The following is a 21,132-nucleotide window of genomic DNA, read 5'->3' as shown; positions in this document are numbered from 1 at the left end:
GAAATTCACCCACCTTTCAGATCCCCATTCCCATCCATGTTGCTGTCCTTGAAGGAACGAGGATAGATCTGATAAATAGGACTGGCCTGCCACCAGTCAAGGCACCTTGGAGAGAGAGCGATAATCGCAATCGTAGCGGACACAAGCACGACGGCAGCGGTGATCATGAGCCAAAAGAGAATCTCCCTGGTGACTCTGTACCGAGCTTGGCTGGAGAACTTCAGCAAGACTTCCTTCGGCATCCCTGCATAGGGCTTCAACACCAGCTCCTCCGTAGCCGTCGGGTCCGCATCAACAATGCATGTTTTTGGCATTTCTTCTTGGCTACTGGCATCAGTCTCCTTGTCATCAAAAGCCTCATTTTGAACAAATCCGTTGTTCTCCACACCTCTCTTGTCACTCAGCTCCATAGGTAAGCTCTTAGCTTTCACCTCAACTATTTCACTTCGTGGTTTTTGTCCTGGAGACCCCCGCCACAGCAAAAAAGTGTGACAACACACCTTTGTTCAGTGAAATGAGAAGCAGAGTAATTAGCATCTGAGTTTATAATCAACCCCCGGCCAACTGGTCAAAGTTCAAAAAGAGACAAAAAGGGCAAAGTGCTCCTGCTCTTCCGCCTAACAGGCATCTTCAGCAAGATAACAAAATGCAAGAAAGCGCAGTTTATCCCTCATACCCGCTGAGCAGAGTTACTCTCTCCAGGACACCAAACTTCTCTTCCTTTGGACAGCAAGGGGAGAACTTGGGGGTTTCTACCAGTAAAAGATATAGTAAATACGCAGCTTTCCAGACCGGTCAAGGCCTCCCCTGCCCCTAAAGCACTCTGAGCATTAATGAGTAATTTAAGCACGGGAGAGCAAGAACGAGGTGTTGACAACTTCTGGCTCAAAAGCAACAACACAAATTAACTAAGAAAAAAAAAAAAGATACAAAGGCTGGTTGCACTTCGTTTCTCACAGCTTAGAAAAACCAAAAGCCCCCAACCCAACCCAGCCCAGCCCAGCCCAGCCCAGCCACAACTCTTCAGCAGTAACCACGATAAGGCACATACCAATCTTGCGATTCACAGCATGTGATGGGCGGCTACACCCAGAGAGAGCTATCCCCAGGTCGGGACAGGATAGCGCTGCACAGGCACAAGCAGGACTCAAGAGGCAAACCCACTGCCCACTATTAAAATCCCTTTTTAAAAAACAAAGCAAAACCAAGCCAGAAAAACAACACAACAACATTTGTTTAAAGGAAAGTGACCTTTCCCTTCTTTCCCCGCTTTCTACTACTCTAGCCAGGAAAAAGCATTGCCCGAAGTCTGCACAAGTGTGCCCAGATTTACACATCTGCGTGCCCTAAGCCCCAGCTGCCCTGAAGCCACGGAGCCCACATCCCCAGGACCGCCCCTCCAGCCCCTGCCCTCTGCCCAGGCATATCAAAGCAAACAATAAAGCAATATACATTTGCCAAGGAGCTGCCTTATCACATCTAAAAGCAAATGCCTGCCCGTGACCATAGGGTCCTGGGGTCAGGGTCCCAGGGAAACTCCCATAGGCAACTGCAGTGGAGGAAAGGTTGGTTTTGGCCTCAAAAAAGTCTTTATTATGTTTGCCTCAAACCATGAAAGAAGTTTATAAACTAATGACTGAAAAACTCCAGCATGCAATACTCAAACGATTCAAAAAAGGTGTTATTGCTTCGGTAGCTGAGGTGAGAGGAGGCCTTTTTTTCTGACAGATTTAATCCTTTTCTTCCCCTTCTGTTGTCCCAAAGTGGGACTGTTTACCCAGTGTGCAAGATGCCAATATATGCACAGAGTGCATATATTTATTTAATATAATTATTTATAATTATTTATTAAATATAAATATTTATTTAAATAATTTCTGTACATCACTTCCTCACAGCAGTGCCTGGCAGCAACCTCAGCCTGTGCTGTGTCAGGTAGCTGCGATAGGGGGATAGCTTGTGATTCAGTATTGCTGGGAAATTATTTGAAACAATCTCCCTCCTAATGACTCTGCAGTCTTAAATATCATGGTATCAGTAGGTTGTAAAAGCTTCCAGGCAGGCCTGGTACGCTCAGGGCATAAGCCTGTATTCGGTACCTGGTTTGAATGTGTCAGTCTGTTCACTGTATACTTCATTCATCTTTTCTTCCCCTGCCCCCCCCCCCCCCCATTTGCTTCGTTTCAATGACTTCATTTCAGATTAAAATAGCAAATGCATAATATAGAAAATGTTTAGATTGCATCACGTACACCTCAAGACCTTAGTACTCCCTGCCTTGCTTTTTACCCAAGCTCAGAGTTTTAAACGCGCCCGTGGCTTTCTTCCCAAAAGCATCTCCAAGCACCCCAGCGCAGCGGGAAGCAACGCAAGTCCGAGGCAAGAGCAGAGGGCGACCAAAACACAGGCACCTGCCATGGACGCGTGGCTCAGACGAGTCAACCAACGGGGCTCGGGACAGTCATGCGCAGAGAGGGCTCAGTGCCAGGGCCGGGAAAGTCTGGGAACAGGCTCACACCACCCTCAGTTGTGGCTTGTTAGGTTTTGATTGATCGATTGAGGTTTTCTGGTTGTTTGTTTTGCCTCCCCCCCACCCCCATAGACTGTAAGCATGTTTCTAAATAATGTGGCTGCCACAATATAGAATCAGAGCTGAGAATATTGATCTAGATATGAATAGATACAAACACATAGGCGCAGAGCATTTATGTACATGCACCCTCCAGCGACGCCTATGACCCCCCAAAAACCCCGTCACTCACCACAAGATCAAAGCCAAGCCTCCCAGATCACGACACTGTGCAAAACCAACGCCTATGAGATGAGACTTAGCTCCTGCTGCAGTATTTAGAAAGAGAACTAAGTAGTATGTAAAAAAGATGAAGGACATTCACTGAAAATAGCCAACTAGGAGCAACACCGACAAGCAGACTGTACGCTAATTATCCAAGTCACCCCGCTGTTTTATCTGCTCATTTACTTTTTGTTTATTTTTAAAAAGGATTCCCAGCTAGAGCATTGTGTCCAAGAGGAGCAGCCACCAGCCTGCTCGTTCCAAGTCTTTCCTACCTGGCTAACGGGGACAGCCTCCCTGCATTTGTATTCTTCCTGGGAGACAACTGCATGACAAAACAGCAGAGCGTTAAGTGACACCTAATCAGGTTTTAGCGCTTCTTTTTCCTTTCTCCATTCCTCTCTAACTTTATGACAAGACACATGATCCCGCAGAGCCAAGGCCAGCCGTGCTGTCATTTTGTTTGGTACCACATTGTGACCATGTCACACACAGCTTGCTGCAAGTCACAGTCAGCGTCTCTTTGGAAGAACGCAGCCCGAGGTCAAGGATCCTCGTGTTTACCACTTTGCAGCATGGGCACACAACAAGAGAAGCTGGGTGCCAGAGCATTTACATACCAGAGATGCAGATCTGCACTTCTGCAAGTCCTAGAAAACACCTTTGGCACATCAGCAGGACACAGACATGTAGTTTATGACAACAAATAGCTGCTCAATAGGCAATGCTACATGACCGTGACTTAAGATGCAGTTTTGTGTCTAATTCACCAGCATTTAATGCTAATTTAATCAACTCTTATCCCCGACTGCTTGTTCCTGCCTTGCATTGCCCCCTGCCTTGTGTCAGGTGAAGTGTTTAGGCAGCTGCGCAGTGAACCAGATTGGGAAACAGATTTGGCTGAAAAAAAAAAAATACTAATTTCATTCTTCAGACAGCTCTCCAATCCGCCTGGTGCCCACGAGACCACACGAATGCGTCTGCCAGCCCAGCACAGGGAGGAGGAGGAGGAGAGGCAGGGAGAGGGTCCGGGACACAAAGCACAACTCCCCGACTGAGCAACTCTTCAGTCAAATCACGGTCTTTGTGGCTGCATTTGTTCAGTACGTTGCTGTCTGTCCCCTACAGAAAGTCAGGGAGTGGAAAGCAGTGAAGTCTTACACCCACAAACGCTGCTGGAATCAAAGATGGGGAGAGGGTTTAAATTCCGTTAATGGCTTACCCACATTAAAACTGCCACGGATCAGGGACCTACCCCCACTTCACCCAAGTCCTACGACACTGCTACCCCAAAACACTGTTGAAGTGCTGGGTCCAAGTGAGTATTTCAGCACCACCACCACCCCCCTTTTTTTTTTTTTTTTTTTTTTTTTTTTTTTTTTAAAACCTCTACACTTAATGCTGCTAATTGCCTGCATGGACATCTGTGCTTGATCTAAAGCTACAGGGTGGTTGCATGCTTCTCAAAGGCCAATTTAGTATTTTGGTAGTCAGAAACTGCCACTGCTCTCCACACGCACCCTTTGGAAACAGTTAACTTTCCCTTATTCAAGCGTCTTCCAGGGGCACATCAGCCAAGGCCAGCTCTGCGAACCCTGCCGCGCAGGAACCGTCGTCTTCAAAAGAGCCCCTCTTGTCCTAATGTAATCCCTAAGTAACATTAAAGGCTTATTTATACCTAAAGTAGGACAGAGCGTGTCTTAATTGACAAGCGTGCGGCTGAAAAGAGGAGTATGCTGCTGCAGCAGCTAAACGCACGAACCAGAGGCCGTGGTATAGACGAATCCATGTGCCTCACTGCCTCAACCTTCCTCCGGTGGCTACAGGGCATGCAAAAATACAGGGACACACAATTATTTTAAAGTTAAAACAGAACATAAACCATCCTGGAACAACCAGGTCGCTGTCTTGGTGAACATACAATTTTTTTTTTTTTACAGCCAGACTTCAATCATATTTCAGATCAACTCCACCTTGTCACGTAAGAAGAGCTGCAGCACAAGCAGGTACCAGCGGAGCACAGGGACACTTAAACTGGACATCTGGACCTTAAATGCTAAAAATTCTTCTAGAAAACCTGGCAGGAAAATACAGCCAAGGAGCTTAAAACAGATCTGGACGATAACGTACCACAGACCCTGGAGAACAAGCCCAAGAATCTGGTACCTCCTCCTATATGTTTTTTCCTCATAGACTAAAAATAAAACCACACAGGTATTTTGCTTTTATTACAGACCTCCCCCCCCACCTCCACTTGAGGAGTTGCTCGCCTTGAAATTATTTGATAAAGGGAAACTGTAAACCTCATCTTGAGAGGCAGATCACCAACAATTCCCGCTGAGCTTTAACTTTTTCCTTTTAAAATATATTTTATGTATGCAGGCATTATGCTCCTGGCTTGCTCTCAAGCAATTCTCAAACGGTTCCCCCCTGAGCAATTTTATAGTTTAGCAGGAGTAACTAGCCAGTGCAACTGCGCTAGCGGAATCCACTGAAAAGCATTAAATAGTAAAGAAAACACTTCACATTCTGTGCCAGTTATTCTGTTTACCTCAGGGTTAGATAGGGAAACAAAACCAATCGGTATGTGGGCAGTAATAGCTGCTATCTCCACACAGATTGCCATGGTTATTTCCGTAAGATGGAGGGGTTAATTTCCACAAGTATTTCTTATATATAATTATTTAGATGCACGGGCTGACTAAGTAGTCTGCTGTTTGAGGCTATACAAATGCCAAGTAGCTTGCCAGTTATTTGATACCATACATATTACACCGAAAACCACACAGAGGGGCGATTAAGCACCCTAACGTGCTAAGTGTAGGAAGACGTTTATTGTTAAAAAGTTCTCTTGCTTAATGCTTTTTCATTAAATGGTTTGTTACCACTGGAACTGGTCTGACATAATGCACTTCACCTCTAAATATAACCTCATTATTTACAGAATCGGGGCCAGCTTTATGCCCATGTAAAGAGGCAAACACTGCGGCTGTCAGTTTTCCCTCAGCGGCTCCCACAAGACTGATGGATAAACTGACCTTTAAAGCTACGTTTCATTCAGCACTAAAAGTCCTCCCTTGACGGTGGTGGGCAGCCGTCAGGAGAGAGAGATGCTCTTGAGGAACAAGTTTCTGAGATGGTATCTTCTACCCAGGAGATCCCTGAGTGCGCGTGAGGTTTCTGCCAGCAGCCTCGAGTCCTGGGAGCGTGGCAAAATACAATTGCATGGGACACCGTGATGCGGTTTGTTGGGGTTTTTTTTTTTTGGTTTTTTTTTTTTTTTTTTTTAAAGGTTAATGGCATTATAAATGTTGTAATAGCCGCTGCTTTGCTCACGTGACATTTCAGGGGTAGGTTTCACGGGAAGGAAGCACTGGGCCCCTGCCCGCCATGGGTCACCAGCATCGCTGGCTTCTCCCACTATTATTAATGAAAAGAACTATCCTTCAATTCTTGCTGTTAGCACAGCTGCAAGAACAGCAGCACACAGACCTGACTCCTCCTGGATGCCCTCCCCTACAGAGGGTCAAGCACTATACTGACATGCATCCACAGAAAAACTTAAAGCTCCAGGTTTGTTGCCTCTCCAGGAGGAAGCTCACGCACATAACTGCACCCTTCTCAATCTACACTGTACCAGTTTCCCTTTACAGCATTCGTCCATCACATTTCTGACCTAGAGGATAACAACTTTCAAAGAATTTTCTTTTCCAGCCTAGTTCTTAAAAGCTTTGCTACAGAGAGACCCAGATCTCCGTTTTACTCTGGTATGAGCTGGGCACGTTCAGCACAGTATTAAACCCTGAAAGACTTGCTGAAGTTTTGACGGTGTACACTCAAGAGTGACTCGGTGTTACTGAAAGATCTCGGAAATGGGGAAGTCATAACACAGGCAGCAGAGCTAGACAGCCCAACAGGAAGCCAAGCAAAAGCTCAAAACCAAGATGTGGCATTGTACTGCATCACTACTACATCTATCCTCTGTGTTACTAAAAGACAGCACCCCATAGCAAACCACATCTATCCCTGCTAGAACTTACCTCTGACAACAATTTACATTCACCGCATAGTAACTGAGGAGCAAGTTTTGGTCTGCTGAGCACTGAGCACTTCCTCACGTGGAAGGATGGAAGGATTTTCAGGGAGGGGCTGTCAGGCGAGGAATGCTGTGTTCTGCAGGGCTGACACTGCCTGACCACCACTATCACCACACTGTACAAGCTGTAATGCTTTTCACAGTGCCTCAGTTTCCCCACCTGCAGGAGTTACACACATAGTATCGCACAGTTTTTTATATATATATAGCACTCCACTGAGCCTCTCTTCAGCTTAGAAAAACGAGTTAAATCCTTCTCTGTCTCTATCAGTGCATCTAGATAGGTCTCCCTGCAACTCATTTGCTTTTTTTCACATACGTCAAATGGGTGATACCTACTCGGGTTGTGCTCCGAGACAGTTTCCTGCTGAAAGAGCTTAGTTTAGATCAGAAATCTCCAGTCTTTGTACTGTCTGTACTACTGAATGGCACCCCAATTGTCTGTCGTACTATCTGTACTACTGACTTGCATCCCAAGGCTTTTACAATGGCCACCTGTGACCCAACACTTAACCGGCTCCAGCAACAGGAGCCTGGGTGCGTAAAATTAACGTGAACACTGGAAGTGAAACCAAGGAATTGGAAGAACACATTTTGGTAAAACAAACAAACAAAACCACATTTCTCCAACTGAGCTGGACTGCCCTGGCATCCAGCATGGCAAGAGTTGGCCGTGTGCAAGGTTCTATATTCAAGGAAGGTGCTCCCTGCCCAGGGCAAACTAGACCTCTGCATCAGAGAAACATTTCACAGCTATAAGAAGCCATTTCCAAAGATCTAAAGAACTTAATCTTAAATTTCATATTAGCCTGAAAATACGAAGACTAAAATTAAAGACAATCCTAATTTTCCATGAGTTAAAATTAGCTTTTTAGCAGTTCTTCTAAGTATTAATCTTTAAACAGCACCCTACAAATCTCCCCGTGGCCCCTTCTTCAGCCGCGTAGCACAACTTCCCTCCAGTTCCTACATGGCATGCTGCTTTCCCTTGACACACGACCACAGCACATTGACATTCCGATGTGCAGCCTCACCATCTTCCCTCTTGCTCCCCCACCACCTCGCAGACATTAACTCCAGCTTCTGTACTACCCCACAGCTGCCTCTGCCTTCTATACATATATAAAGCATCTCTCAATTGCACCTTTATCGTACCGAAGCCCAAACCCAAAGGGAATACAAGCGGCACACTTACCACCACCACTAGGAAAACACTGCCAATGCAGGCAGTACATAAGCAAGTAGCGTTCACATGGTAAGCATGTTGACACACCGCTGTTTGAAAAGCGCTAGGCAGCTACACACAAAACCCCTTCCAAGAGGCATCTCCTATGTGATCCATACATTCTTGGGCTTTATTACTATTAAAAACTGTATTTCCTTCATGAAAAAATACACATTATTCTTGTAATGTAGTGACAGTCACCAGCCAAACTTAATTTTCTATATTGTCATCTTTTGGGTTAATTTTTTGGAGGGGTATTTTTAACTACACTGTTTCTACTTATGTACTAATACCATACAGAATTTACTATGCTTATATTGAAAACATACAGAGTTTTCTATGCTTAGCATGGAAGGGTTGGTTTGTTTTTTTTTCATACATAGGAAAATGGTCTAATGGGCCACAAAACTCAGGGCAGATTCCCATTTCCACACAGGTATTACTACAGTTCTCCCTAGATCTGTCTCCCTTTATGCACAGCACACCTCCTGCTAAGCCACCCAGTCCACACCAGATGCCTCAGCCATCCTGTCACCTATATAAAGGAACTTACAGCGCGAGACAAACTCCTAACAGTTTGAAGTTTTGCTTCAGAACCACCTGGCAGTTCAAGGACCCAGTGATCAGGGTGAAAGCAGTTTGGTGAAAGGTGGAGAAAGCATTGTCTGCAGCAAATACCAGGCTGTCCATTTTCAACTTAATGAATCCACTGACCTGCTTGGGCTCTTCGGGTGTTGTATCTCACATTACGTATCCGCATAAAATAGTTTCAGGCACCTAGCTCATCTCTACTAGTGAGCCAGAGAAAAACGCAATCCCACATTCAGCAAGTATTCACATAGTGCATTTAAATCCCCTTCGCCCCTGTCACATAGTGGAGTGACAACTCACACGTACATTCCCCCCTCCCCCTGGCTCTGAGGGTAATTAAAGCAAATACCTGTCTTTCATTCTATAGAATCATTTAGGTTGGAAAAGATCTTTAAGATCGTCGATGTGCCCCCTCATAGTTCTCATGCTTTTAGCTCTGCCACGCTGCCCAGGAGTCTGTAGTACCAAGTACAGCAGGACTCTAACCCACTCAGAACAAAAACAGTTTGCATTTCAAAGACAGATCTTCCAAATACTTCAGTACTGAAGGCTAAACAGAAAGACAGACATACAACATCTTTAAATGAGTGATAACGCAATACCCATTTTCTATATTTTTTCCTCCTTTTCCTTGATTTCATCCAAAACCACTTAATGCAGTTCAAAGCATAAGGCCATATTAGAAGTTATAGTTACAAGATATAACTTTTCTTTTCATTCAGTTTACAGAAGCAGCACTTTAAATACAGTAACTGCATATAAAAAAAAAAGTTGCTGCAGTTACTCACGCACTTGGATCTCTGTTTTTTTCCCTCTCTAATAAGTTGAGTGGGAAGTTAAATGCAATAACGGTAATCTCTGAAGCAACAGTATGGAACTTGCTAAACATTTTTAAGGTAAGGATGAGTAGGAGGTGAAGAAATGGATGTAAAATATATTCCACCATGTAAAAATCTGTCACCCAGTACAATGAAAACAGGTGTCCAAGACTAAAAGTAGAGACCGAGAAGTTGCTGTAAAGCACCACACTTTTAATCACCTCGCACACTGTTTGCATTAGCAGAGTATTTCCTACAGCTATATCCTTCCAAATTAAATGCAGATTTAGGAGAGCTGGAAAAAGTATTTTGGTTTGATTTCACACATTCTCTGCTCCCAAAAAGGAAATAATATGATTTTAAACACACTAGAAAAACATATCTGCTTTACGTACCCAGGCCAAAATCCTTATTCCACCATTAAACTTAGATGTGTTTATGAACTGAAGATGAGTAGTGGATAAAAGATGAAAAAAAAAAATTCTCAGAGTGTATTCTCCAGTTTCTCCTCAAAAGAACAAATTAAATACCGTAGGTTATTTGCCCAGGATTAAGTGGACATCCACCTTCTTGCATGTAAGTAACCTGCAAAAACAAAAACAACATTCACAAGATGAATTTGATGTGAGTGGTGTTAAGAAATTTCCTTACAAAAACAATAGGAAATATCTTTCCATTAATGCAATCAGACTTTAGCATGTATGCATTTACTTCAAAGTTTCCAACTAACTTCTAAAAGTAGAACGTTTACTAGACTACATATTCACACACACCTCTCCCCCCCAAAAAAAGTAGCTAAAATACATCAGTGTAGAGACATGATTTCACCACGGCTTCTCTTTTAGCACATTTTTTTATAAAGACAGTTCAGATTTTCCAAGGAGAAATTAACACTCTTGCAAGGAATATAACATACCCAAACATTTTTGAGTACCCTTTCCAAGTTCTGGACACAAACTCCTGAAATCAGTGTTTTATCTCACAGGACACAGAATGTTCATTCTACGGATTTCTGTCGAATTTCTTTCACTTAAGCTCTGCAGTTCTTGCAAAGTGCTAAAGCAAATCTCGTTTGGTCATTTTCTGACATAACTTTGCATAGAAGCTCTCTAAAAAAAAAAAAAAACCCACACTTGTTTAAAAACATCCCATAACTACCAAATAGAATCCAGAAGCTGCCTGAAAAAGGCCAGAAAAAAAAATAATCAGTATTTCTGTATTTACAGACCAGATGAACTTCCGAGATGATCTTATGAATTGTATTGTTTCCAACTTCCTAAAGGTCAAAGGCAGGGTCCTTACAACACCAAAGACTATTACAGCATAGCCGCAACTTTCCTACAACTCACTTCAAATTCCACAAGTCTGGGAAAGCACAAAAAACCCAGGGTAACAGTCATTTCCACAACAGACTTGACACAACATGTGTGAAAAAATTATTTCCAACACCACTGTTTCAGTTAGTTGCCAGAATCTTCAGAATCCATCTTCCTACTACACAGTGTTTTTCTTCCTTAATTAGCAAGGACAACTGCTTTCACAGAAAGACTACCAAACTAATGGAGAATGGAAAAAAATGGGGGGGGGGGGGGGGGGGGGGGCGGCGGTTCCCCCCCTATAGAAGACCAACCCCACGACTTGAATCCTTATCCGTTTTTGGTAAGTTTTAAAAGCAGGTGCTGAGGCAATCATTAGTTGACCTTAATTCACAGTCGCTAATCACAGCAACAGCACAGCAAAGCTTTTTCTGTTGGAAATCCTAGCCAAGCTGCATATGGACAAGTAAGGATAGCCAAGAACAGAGGCTGGAAGTACTCATCAAGGAAGAAGGAAGTTCTCAATAATCCAAATCAGTCTTTAAATCCAGGCATCACAGCAAAGGAGAGCTTTAGAAAAGGTTTTTGGAGAAGGAAAAACAAGGGATTTGGGGGAACATGACCTTTCAGATGTAAAAAGAGCAAAGCACTGGTTGCGCATGTGACAAAGCGAATGATGGAAACGAGCTATGACCTCAAGCACTGAGCTAAACACAAAAAGGAGGTGCAGTCATGCTAAAATGCAAAAGCTACTTGTCTTTTGATCAACAGAGCAGCAGCTAGATAGGAATATAAAGACGGTGCAAGCAAAGCATAGCGAAATCGGGTCGATACAGCAACAGTCTAAATAAACAAGAGCAGGAAAAGATCAGATGGGCACACAGAGAAAGGGGCTACAAAGATGCATGAGACCCCAGGTGGAGTTTCATCTGCACAGACTGCATACTTACCTGGAGTACACTGCAGAAGTTCAGTGACTTGGGTACTTTCGTGCGGTTTTGTCAAATTGCCTTCATCTCTGGGAGCATCCCATGCAGCTGCTCACCTGCACCAGTGGAGCTACCTCCCTCTGACTTAATTTTTATTTGAGAGCTACAAAGCAGTTGTAAAGAGCTAAAAGCAACATGCCTTCAGTAGACAATCCTTAAATCTACAATTTGGGGTTTAGCCCAACAAAACCCAACTTAATTGATAGATGAAAAACTGCTTGGCACTGTGGCTTTTTTTGCCAGAATAGACCTGATACCTAATGTTAAGGCAGTGTCGTTTTTTGCTTAATCCTCCAGAAGTTAGAATTGCCCACTAAAGCTTGGTTCCATGACACAACTAATCTCAAGTTCCTATTGGTTTCAATATCCACTATGAACCTTTAAAGTGCCAAAGAAAAACGCCTGGTTTTCTGGGGCTAACTTTACTTTGTGTTTAAGATTTAAGCCAGTGATTATGGCTGAGAGTATAAGAAAGCTCACGGATGAAGTGGCTGCCTTAACTCCATTTCATACACGATACCAAGAAGCTACCTAGCCACTAATAGCTAGCCTATGATGTGTTAGAAGAACTGACATCTTACCTATTTTGAATTTCCATTTTTTGGGGTTTTTTTCTTTTGTTCCTTCACCTAAATGGCAACATCAGCATCAGATTCACATAAGGGCCATGAGAAGTATGGGTATTTTGGCCAAGTACCACAAAGGTTTGCATGCAGGCTCAAATAAGCACATGAAGATCCAGTCTATTAAGAGGAGACTTCTGTTGTAGTTAACCGCTCATATGAGCCTTTTGAGAAGGTCAGGATGACGCCACTTACATTTGCATCCATTTCTTTATTCCCTATTCCATTTAACATGTTAGAGATTTGTTTTAGGGGACCCTCATTATTTTGCTCATTATCAGAGAGCAGATTTGAGAACTGACACGGACTACATTGTCTCTGTTATAAGAGAAGTCATAAAAATGAACAGAAGAAAAGAATCAAGCTGAATTTGACATGCCAGAAAGACCTGAGGTGGAAGAGACACTCCCCACTCTCAGCATTCTATAGAAGTGTCTTTATGTTCCCAGGTGGCAATATAATTAAGAGAACATAATTTTAAGACAAACGTTAAAATTGACAAGTTAGAGAAAATACATGAACAAATTAGATCAAACATTCAGACTTCTCATACTAAGAATACAAAGTCAAAAAGCATAGGCTTTGTTATTTTTTTTTCCCCAGGCTGCTGAAATCTGAACAGTATTTTGATTAAACTAAGAACATGATTAGAATTTGGAACCCAGTGGATGCATGAATAGAAAGCAGTGCTAATTTAGAAGGAAAAAAAAAAAAAAAAGAGGTCTTGATTTACGTTTTGTTATAGCTGTGCAAGCTATGGTCCTTCTCTGAAAAACCTATGTGCATGCTTCACTTCTGTACAATAAAAGCATAAACCCTTTGACTATCCACATGATGTAAGAAACCTACACATATAAGCATTCATAGGACTGGAGCATATGGAGTACAAGAACTCTTACCAGTAGAAGAGAAGAAGGTATTAATTTGAAGTTCATGAGGAACACATGCAGGGGCTGTGCTGTACAAGCAAATCCAACAAAATAAAGTTCAAAGAACTTATAGACTCAAAAAATCTACAGGTTGTTCATAAATACACCCATTCCACAGTAAGACTAAGTATTCAGACAGGTTATTACCACGCAGTACCAATAATAGAGGATTTTGTTCTCCTTTCCCACCCAGCTAAACAACTTCATAATGAAGTTAAAAAAAATAAAAATCAGTAAAAGTTTTGACACAGAACGTTAGTGTTTGAGAAATTTCTATCCAAAACACCGTACAAAACTTTATAGGTCTAACCTCAGATCTTTAAAAAACTTCAAGAAATGAGTTGACTAAAGTCAAGTTTAATCTGGATTTTTAGACTTTAAATGAACACTCTCCCATAGCTGGAATAAGACTCATTCCAGCTGAACTTGGGATGGATTTGCCCTAGGAGCTCTAAGTGTTGTTTGTACTCTTCTGTCTCCCACAGAGAAACCCACTTGGAGACTTCTGGCTTATTGTGACAAAAAGCCGCATCCGCTATAGAACAAACAGAAATCCATCACTAAGAGACACCTCATAAATCCTATTTGATTATCTTTTTATACAGAACACTCGCATCTTCTTGATAAATCCTTCTCAAGAAAATATAAAGCATATCACACTGTTTTAGCAATCCTTTATTGAAGATAACAAGTTGGTTATGTTCACTGTATTGTATGAAACATCACAATATCATACTGGGAAGGTACTATCAGTACAGGGTTGGACCAGAGCGGACAGTCTGAACAATAAACCATTTTGCATTCTTCATTCCCTATCTTTTAACAACCCCAAAAAAACCAGTAAAGGGACAAATACCTGTTAACATCATCATTTAGAACACTTTAACTTACAAGGCTAAAATCTAATGAATAAATAAAATATACTGTGGCAATAATCCTCTCTAGACCAAAAAGAAAAAATAATAATCAGATACACAGTGAATCAAAATGATTGGGAAAGCTGGCCTTCGGCACCAGTATGAAAGAGCATGTGGTTTTTACAGACTCACCATGGGGATAAAGTTACAGAAAAATACCATGAATTCCATTTCACACAAAACCAGTTGATGACTGTCATTAGCTTAAAACTACACACAAGGGCAATTACATCCTCGCTGAAACACAGTTTAAACAAATAGGAAAATGTTTACAAGGCATCCACAGCATGTAAATCATGTACAGATGGATACATTCATTGTTTCCCCTCCCCAATAGCTTTTATTTTAGATAAATACTTTACTCTTCCCCGTTTTCAGCATTTACTGGACTCATTACATGCACAACTCAAAGAAGTCAGAAAAAAAGTCAAGGTTATTGCAAAAATAGAATTAAACTAAGAATCTTCAAGTACCTTACATGACAGCCACTCTGTACCATGCCCATTGCTTATAAAATGAAAGGTCATTGAACCCATGAAAATATCTCTAATATTTTCTTAATTTAAAATAGATAATTTTAAGTGTATTTATAGTAATCTCAAAGTGATAATTTGAACTTTGAAAATAATGCAAACAATTAAAATTATACCCATATTACACAAGACTTCTGTCTGTATCAAGCTGAAAAAAATCAAAAACCTATAGAAAACCACATATAGAACAAAAAAATAATCACAATTTACATTATAATAAAGGCAAATTTTCAGCATTTTTTTAAAAAACCTGCAGCTGTGAGAGATGTCAAAGCAAGTCACTACTAACTATAAATTCATCAGTTTGGTTTTAAAAGATTTTCTCTAGCAAGAGTTTAAGGGTGTGTTGTACACATGCGTAAAATTCTTACTGTTTTTAGATGCCTAGAATCTTCATATATTATTGCCAAATACATTTATCTTCAAGCAAGCAGTAGGCAACATATCACAATTTGGGACACCGCAGGGAAACCTAACTGGTCTGGTAATACAGGTAAAACTGGAAAATTAAAAAAAAAAAAAAAAACAAAACCCGAAACCCAACCAAAAAACCAACACATCTGAGAGCGTATTGCCCAATTGAAATTACTTTCAAGCCACAGAGCTGCAAAGCCTTCCAACTCGGTAAAGTGAAATAAGAAACGTCTCAAACAATTACTCTCATGCTTGTGTGTTGCACATCTCATTTAGCCATAGTGTATCTTCAGAGTACACCTACAATCCCATGCACCTCAGGTACATGTACCGATCTGCTGAGAGAATCGTTCCTTCCTTCCTTTTTAGGGCCAAAGTTCATTACAGATGTAATCAGTATGCCTGAGGCTGGTAAAAATACTGTAGTACAGGCAATGCTAAGAGTGGCAATATCAGAAAACACAAAAATGAACAATGATGGAAAATTCTAATATCTTTCTGCCCATTTCACAAAATGTTGGAAATCCACCAGAATTTTTCCCTTGTATTGAAGAAAACAGATTTAAAAGTTTTTTTTTCCCCCTTTCAGAATCAAAAGCATTTTAGTAGATTTGTAAGGCTACCACGGATCTTCTAGATCTCCAGCACCCTACAGGAAAAGAAGAGGAGAAATATTACTACTCGCCAATACAAATGAAAACATTTTGTTGCACTTTGGATTTAGGTGGCATAATTAAACAGAATACTAGCATAAGACAGATGACATTTTCCTTTTTTTCCATACCTGCCCACTTCCACACACAAACATTCTGGTCCTCAACTTCATGAGGGAATTTACTTTTATAAAACACGAACCCAGTAAAGCTATTATAGCATAAAGACTTAAAAACAAGTATTATCTAAAATTGTACTAAATCATAGCTATCAATAGATACTACGTCTATGGACTACAAAAAAAAAAAAAAAATCTATAAAATGCTAAGGAACTCAGCTCTTCAGGTATTCCTGGTCCGCAAGAAATCCCCGCAGGCTCTTTTTCATTAAGGCAGTGAAATTTGTACCTATTTTGAACAATGATATCGTTGTGCAAGGGTTATATAATGAACTGACCACTGACACAAGAATTCCAGATTTAACTTATTAGCAGATTAGTTACTACCATTGTAAATTCCCAGTGTTATCCCTGATCTACCCAAATACATGTACATACACGTTGTACACCAAAAGGCACGGAAAAGATTTGGTAGAAGGTAAACTTCAGTAGAATAGCCGGTGTTTTCATTTATACAGCTGATGTTTAACTTGAACCTGAGAAATATTGCCCAAATAGAGGATCACGATGAATGTGCCAAACCCAAAATTACTCAAACATTTGTAGAAACTAATGAACATCAGGAGTTAACAGCAGAAGCTATGAAAAGTTTCAAGTCATGTCAGAATGATAGCATTTCAAAGGAAGTTTATTACTTGCTTAAAAAAGTCAATATGCATACAGATATTATTCCACAGCATATTCTTTATTTTCACTTAAACACAAGTTCTTAGAAGTTGACACTAGGTACTAAGTCTAAGTACATTTTCATTTCTGCGTATATGTTATGCTACAACCTGGGAAGTAATAATACAGTCATCTAGAAAATAGATATTTATGATGAACAGTGGATACAATCTAAATTGGAAAAAAAATCAAACACATTTCATGAAGAATAATGACAACCTAAACCGTAGTAGCTTTTGTAATTTAGTTGTAATATAAACTATACACAATTGAAATACAAACACGCAGTATAGTAGGCTGGGGAAGAAAACAAAGACTGATGAATTTGTATAATTCAAGTAATTTGCACAAATGATACAGTTACGGTGTGAATTACTTTACAATTAGCAAACATATCATAAAAATTATTATTTAAGAATGTATTTAAAAGAAAAAGTTTTAAAATTTATTTTTGCATCAGCATGTTAGATTCCTATTGCTGGTGTCACACGATTTAAAGAAAATCAAAATCTCAAACGGGAAGTTAACTGCTTGCTACACAACATAAAGATGCAAATACTATATAATATGGTAGTTGAACTCCTAAGGAAAAGAGAGCTTTGTATAAACAATCTGTACAAATAACTAAAGTAAAAACAAACAGACTCCTAGGATAGATGTGACAAATGTTGAGATATAAACAAAGGAAAATACGCCAAGTGAAGCCAAGCGTTAAATCCGCTACGGAAAACATTATGTCTGTTTATCGCTCATCTCATTCATCCCTGAATCTTCGTTTGAGCTCTGTATTTCAGCAAGGTGATTCCCAGATTCTGTGTGGGTGTCTGGTACGGGGTCACTGGGTCCAGCATGAGTATCTGAAGTAGATGCTGCCGCTGATTCAGCAGTGCACTCTTCTCCCTGCATCTTAGCTAGCCTGTAACTAGTCAGCATCTCTTCCAGAAGGTGGCGGTAGTTCCCCCTATGATTAATTCTCATTTGCCTGAGCGCTTCCACCAATTTTCCCTGCGTTCCACTTTCCTCAGCATCGCCAGGGTCCTTTTTTTAAGATTCAAGACCCCAAAAAAATGAGTCGTTAAACTAGGATATTTTCTAACGACATTTAAAAGAAGAAAAAACACACCACAATTTTTCTGACTGAGAAAACATCAGCTTTGCTCTATTTGAATCTAAAACACCTTATTAGCAACACACATCTTAGAACAATATAATCCATGTTTGTCTATTTTATACAAATAACAATTTAAGAAGTTATACCTATTACAACAGCATTTTTAATCGTTTCAATTTATTTTGAGCTAGACATTGTCAACATGGTACCTCTTCCCAATTAACTCCCTCTTGGTTCAAATTGTTTTTCAATGAATATAGCTGGTGCCCCCCACAAATTGGTCAGTTGACAAATTTGAAAGTTTAAGCTTCTTTAGCCATCAGGTCAATATTTTTAATCGTGAATTTCTGCACAGCCAATAGCAACACAATCCTGTGAAAAACTTCCTAAAGAGAATAGATAACTCTACCACTAGCAGTTTAGGTAAGCATCGCATCAAAATAAGTACTCAAAGCATTTTAGAAAACAATCTCTCTACATTAAAGACTGATTTTTGCATACATGATGCTGCCATGAAAGAAACAAGTAGCTACCTACCAGCACCAGGACTGCTGGTGTTTGAAAAACATAAGACACTATCTTTGACACATGTGCACATTGGCTAGAAAAATTAACAGGTAGAATATCTATTCAAAGTAGAACCTAGCACCTACAGCACAAAACCTGAGTAACAAGCAGTGATCAAGGAACGGAGGTCTCCTCTGCAAGCCATCTATTTGGCTACAAGCCCTCAGTTGAAAAAAATTGGGGTTTTTTTGGCTTCTCCCCCTCCCCCCCCATAGACTTGCACATCTATTAAACTGCTGAGATGGGCGCTAGATATTTTAACTTTCAAGTGCTAAAGCAGTACTGCTGCTTTAAGGGAATAGTACATTTTAAAGCACTAATATCTATCAAGTTATCAAGCTAGACAAATGGAACTGTATCTCTGGAAGCTGGCAGATTTTGCAATACATTAGAGGCAAAATCCAGACTGTCTTTTTCTCACGCTGACCTCCTTTTATTGTCATCTAGTCCAAAAGCTTCACAAACTACAAGTATTGCAGTCACTCATTTGCAAGCTTAATAGCAGCATTAAGACAATGTCTTGGGTTCAGTAGGATTTTGGATGCTGTAATGTTCCTGGAATAGAAGCCCCAAGACTGATAAACACAGTCTAAGTTAAAAAGAGGACAATTTTACCACAAAAATGAATGTTACTGCATATAATGCCATCTCCCTGTGCTTAATTTGTTGCATAAATAGACATACCTCCACTGTGGTTTGCTGGTCTTAGTTTGAGATGTTTTAGTTCCCGTGTAGTAGCATTTTCATATTCAGATAGCTCTTCAAGAGCCCGGTGAGTAGAAGCAAGTTAAAGGAGGTAGTTTTAATGCCTCGTGAACACAAAGGCAGTGAAAATTCAGGCCATCAGGGTGAGGCTACAGATGTACCCTATTTCTTAGGTTTGGGCAAAAAAAAAACCCCGAACCAACTATTTACGTATTTATCTAATTAATATTAAATCAGGCAACATAATTAAAGAATCTGAGTTTTTTTTAAAGTTCAGAGAACATCTAAATTCCACAGTTCCTCCAACCCATCAGTTTTGCTGAGGCTGACATTAGCAAATATACACCCTGAATCTCCACATTTCACAATATTCAGATCTTTAAAAATTCTTTTGTCAGATAGAAGTGAATACTTTTGCTCCGATGCAACACTGAAGAGTAAAAGCAATAAGCAATACAACAGCAGCTGAGACTCCTAAACAATTCAAATGCTAGTAGGAGTCAAAGTAACAGTGCAGTTAGTGTTTGATATTCAAACTCACATCCTGCTTTGCACCCTCTTTGATGATGGGCTATTTTGTGCTTCTCTCGTCTCCCTCAGTGCTAGCAGACAAGAAAACCTCAAACCAGCAGGATAGAAACTGCCTCTTTTATATGCTGTACACTATAACACAAATTTCTCTTATCGGTGTGTGGCTAGAACAGGTCCCTGAAAACTATGATTATTGTGCAAGTTAGCATTTGTCTTCCTTCATGTTCTAATTCAACTTAGTGCTACTGACCATAAAAAAAGAATAAATTTTTGCTAGCTATATTTAACATGAGCGTTCACAATTTTTACCCAAGTTCTGGTCTATTAAAGTATGTATACAAAAAGGGCTACTATGTATTTGAGACAGGATTTATAACGTTTAAGGGCGTAAGAATTTTGTCCATTTACATTTTTAAAATTACCTGTAGCAGCTCTTAATGACACATGATTTGATTCAACAAGTGCCAGAGTACAGCATCAGCAAAAGCAAGAGAGGAACATGATTGGTTTCAAACAAGATACTCAAACGCAGCTTTAAACAAATGCCACTGAAATTATTAATACAGGCATTATAATTTTAATATTAATCCTTGTGTTTAAGGATACATATACACCCAAGTAGCCTAACTGGATACTAGCCTCCTACTCTTAGGAACACATTTGAAAAAACCCCCAACGGTTGAGGAAGTAGACACATTAGAGAAAGAGTAATACTTTAACATGTTAACTAGAACACCGACTCTGTGGTATTGTAACATTACAGTGGTAAAAATTATTTAGCTATGAAGAAGTTCTTTTAAATTCCCTTTAAAGATCCAAAAGTACCATGCCCCAATACATAACAGAGTTCTATGATTTCACTTGCACTTATAAAGTCCTTCACAAAGGCCTTTACAAACAAGCCACCATATTTATACTGCAAGTCCCTCTGCTGAAACACTGGCAAAGTTGCTCTTTGTGAGCCCAATGCAGGGCTCTCTCCAGCCCTGGATTAACAAAATACTTGTACTCTGCTGAGATGCCTGAAAAAAACCAACTTACGACTGCTATACCCTGAAGCCATACTAGTGGTCTCTGAATAGTGCTATAGTAAGGATTCTTTCACTCCAGTCTCGCACTCTACACAACATCTTATTTAGGAGATGTTAAAGATTCTCAGAAAACGCATGTGAAGAATTGGAAGAAATTACAGTCACTAGCTTGGACAACCAAAAAATTCTGAGCACAGCACTAACTGAAATCTTCACAGCGCTGAGTAGAAACAAAGCTAATCTAGAAAAATATACCACCTTGGCTTTGATTTATATACTTTCTAAGAACTTAATTTGAAAAGCTATTATCATCCAGTTCACAGTAACTCAGAGTAACTAGTTTAAATTGTTCAAAGCTAAAACGTATAGTATTTAGAAATAAGTCCTATTCTCAGTTGCGAAAGTTAATGTGGTTGGTTTAGTGGGGTTTGTTTTTGTGGGGTT

General features: G+C 40.3%; 1 protein-coding gene and 1 long non-coding RNA gene across 34 annotated transcripts in view; one reads left to right on the top strand and one right to left on the bottom strand.

Annotated features, from left to right (window-relative positions):
- PPM1B (protein phosphatase, Mg2+/Mn2+ dependent 1B) overlaps positions 1-21,132 on the bottom strand; it is a 91,915-nt gene that overhangs the window by 15,446 nt on the left and 55,337 nt on the right. For 12 of the 33 annotated variants that reach the window (XM_054194029.1, XM_054194014.1, XM_054194015.1 and 9 more), the window contains one exon: positions 16,742-17,781. In XM_054194029.1, the coding sequence (XP_054050004.1) occupies positions 17,476-17,781 (306 nt within the window). In that variant the 3' untranslated portion in view covers positions 16,742-17,475. Of the gene's footprint in view, positions 1-13; positions 501-870; positions 909-1,051; positions 3,924-6,834; positions 7,051-8,668; positions 8,807-9,055; positions 9,073-9,094; positions 9,257-9,919; positions 10,030-10,054; positions 10,110-11,790; positions 11,817-13,368; positions 13,411-14,038; positions 15,895-16,741; positions 17,782-21,132 lie in introns of those variants that run through there. The other 21 variants (XR_008465226.1, XR_008465224.1, XM_054194027.1 and 18 more) reach the window with 17 other exon arrangements.
- On the top strand, positions 291-5,181 carry LOC128906585 (uncharacterized). The gene is made up of 3 exons (XR_008465228.1): positions 291-412; positions 3,923-4,112; positions 4,735-5,181. It is a non-coding gene; the product is annotated as an uncharacterized LOC128906585 (long non-coding RNA).

Source organism: Rissa tridactyla, chromosome 3 (assembly GCF_028500815.1).
Source record: "Rissa tridactyla isolate bRisTri1 chromosome 3, bRisTri1.patW.cur.20221130, whole genome shotgun sequence".
NCBI classification, from domain to species: domain Eukaryota; kingdom Metazoa; phylum Chordata; class Aves; order Charadriiformes; family Laridae; genus Rissa; species Rissa tridactyla.
The sequence above is the reverse complement of the archived record's forward strand: the minus strand, read 5'-3'. Positions and strand labels throughout refer to the sequence as shown.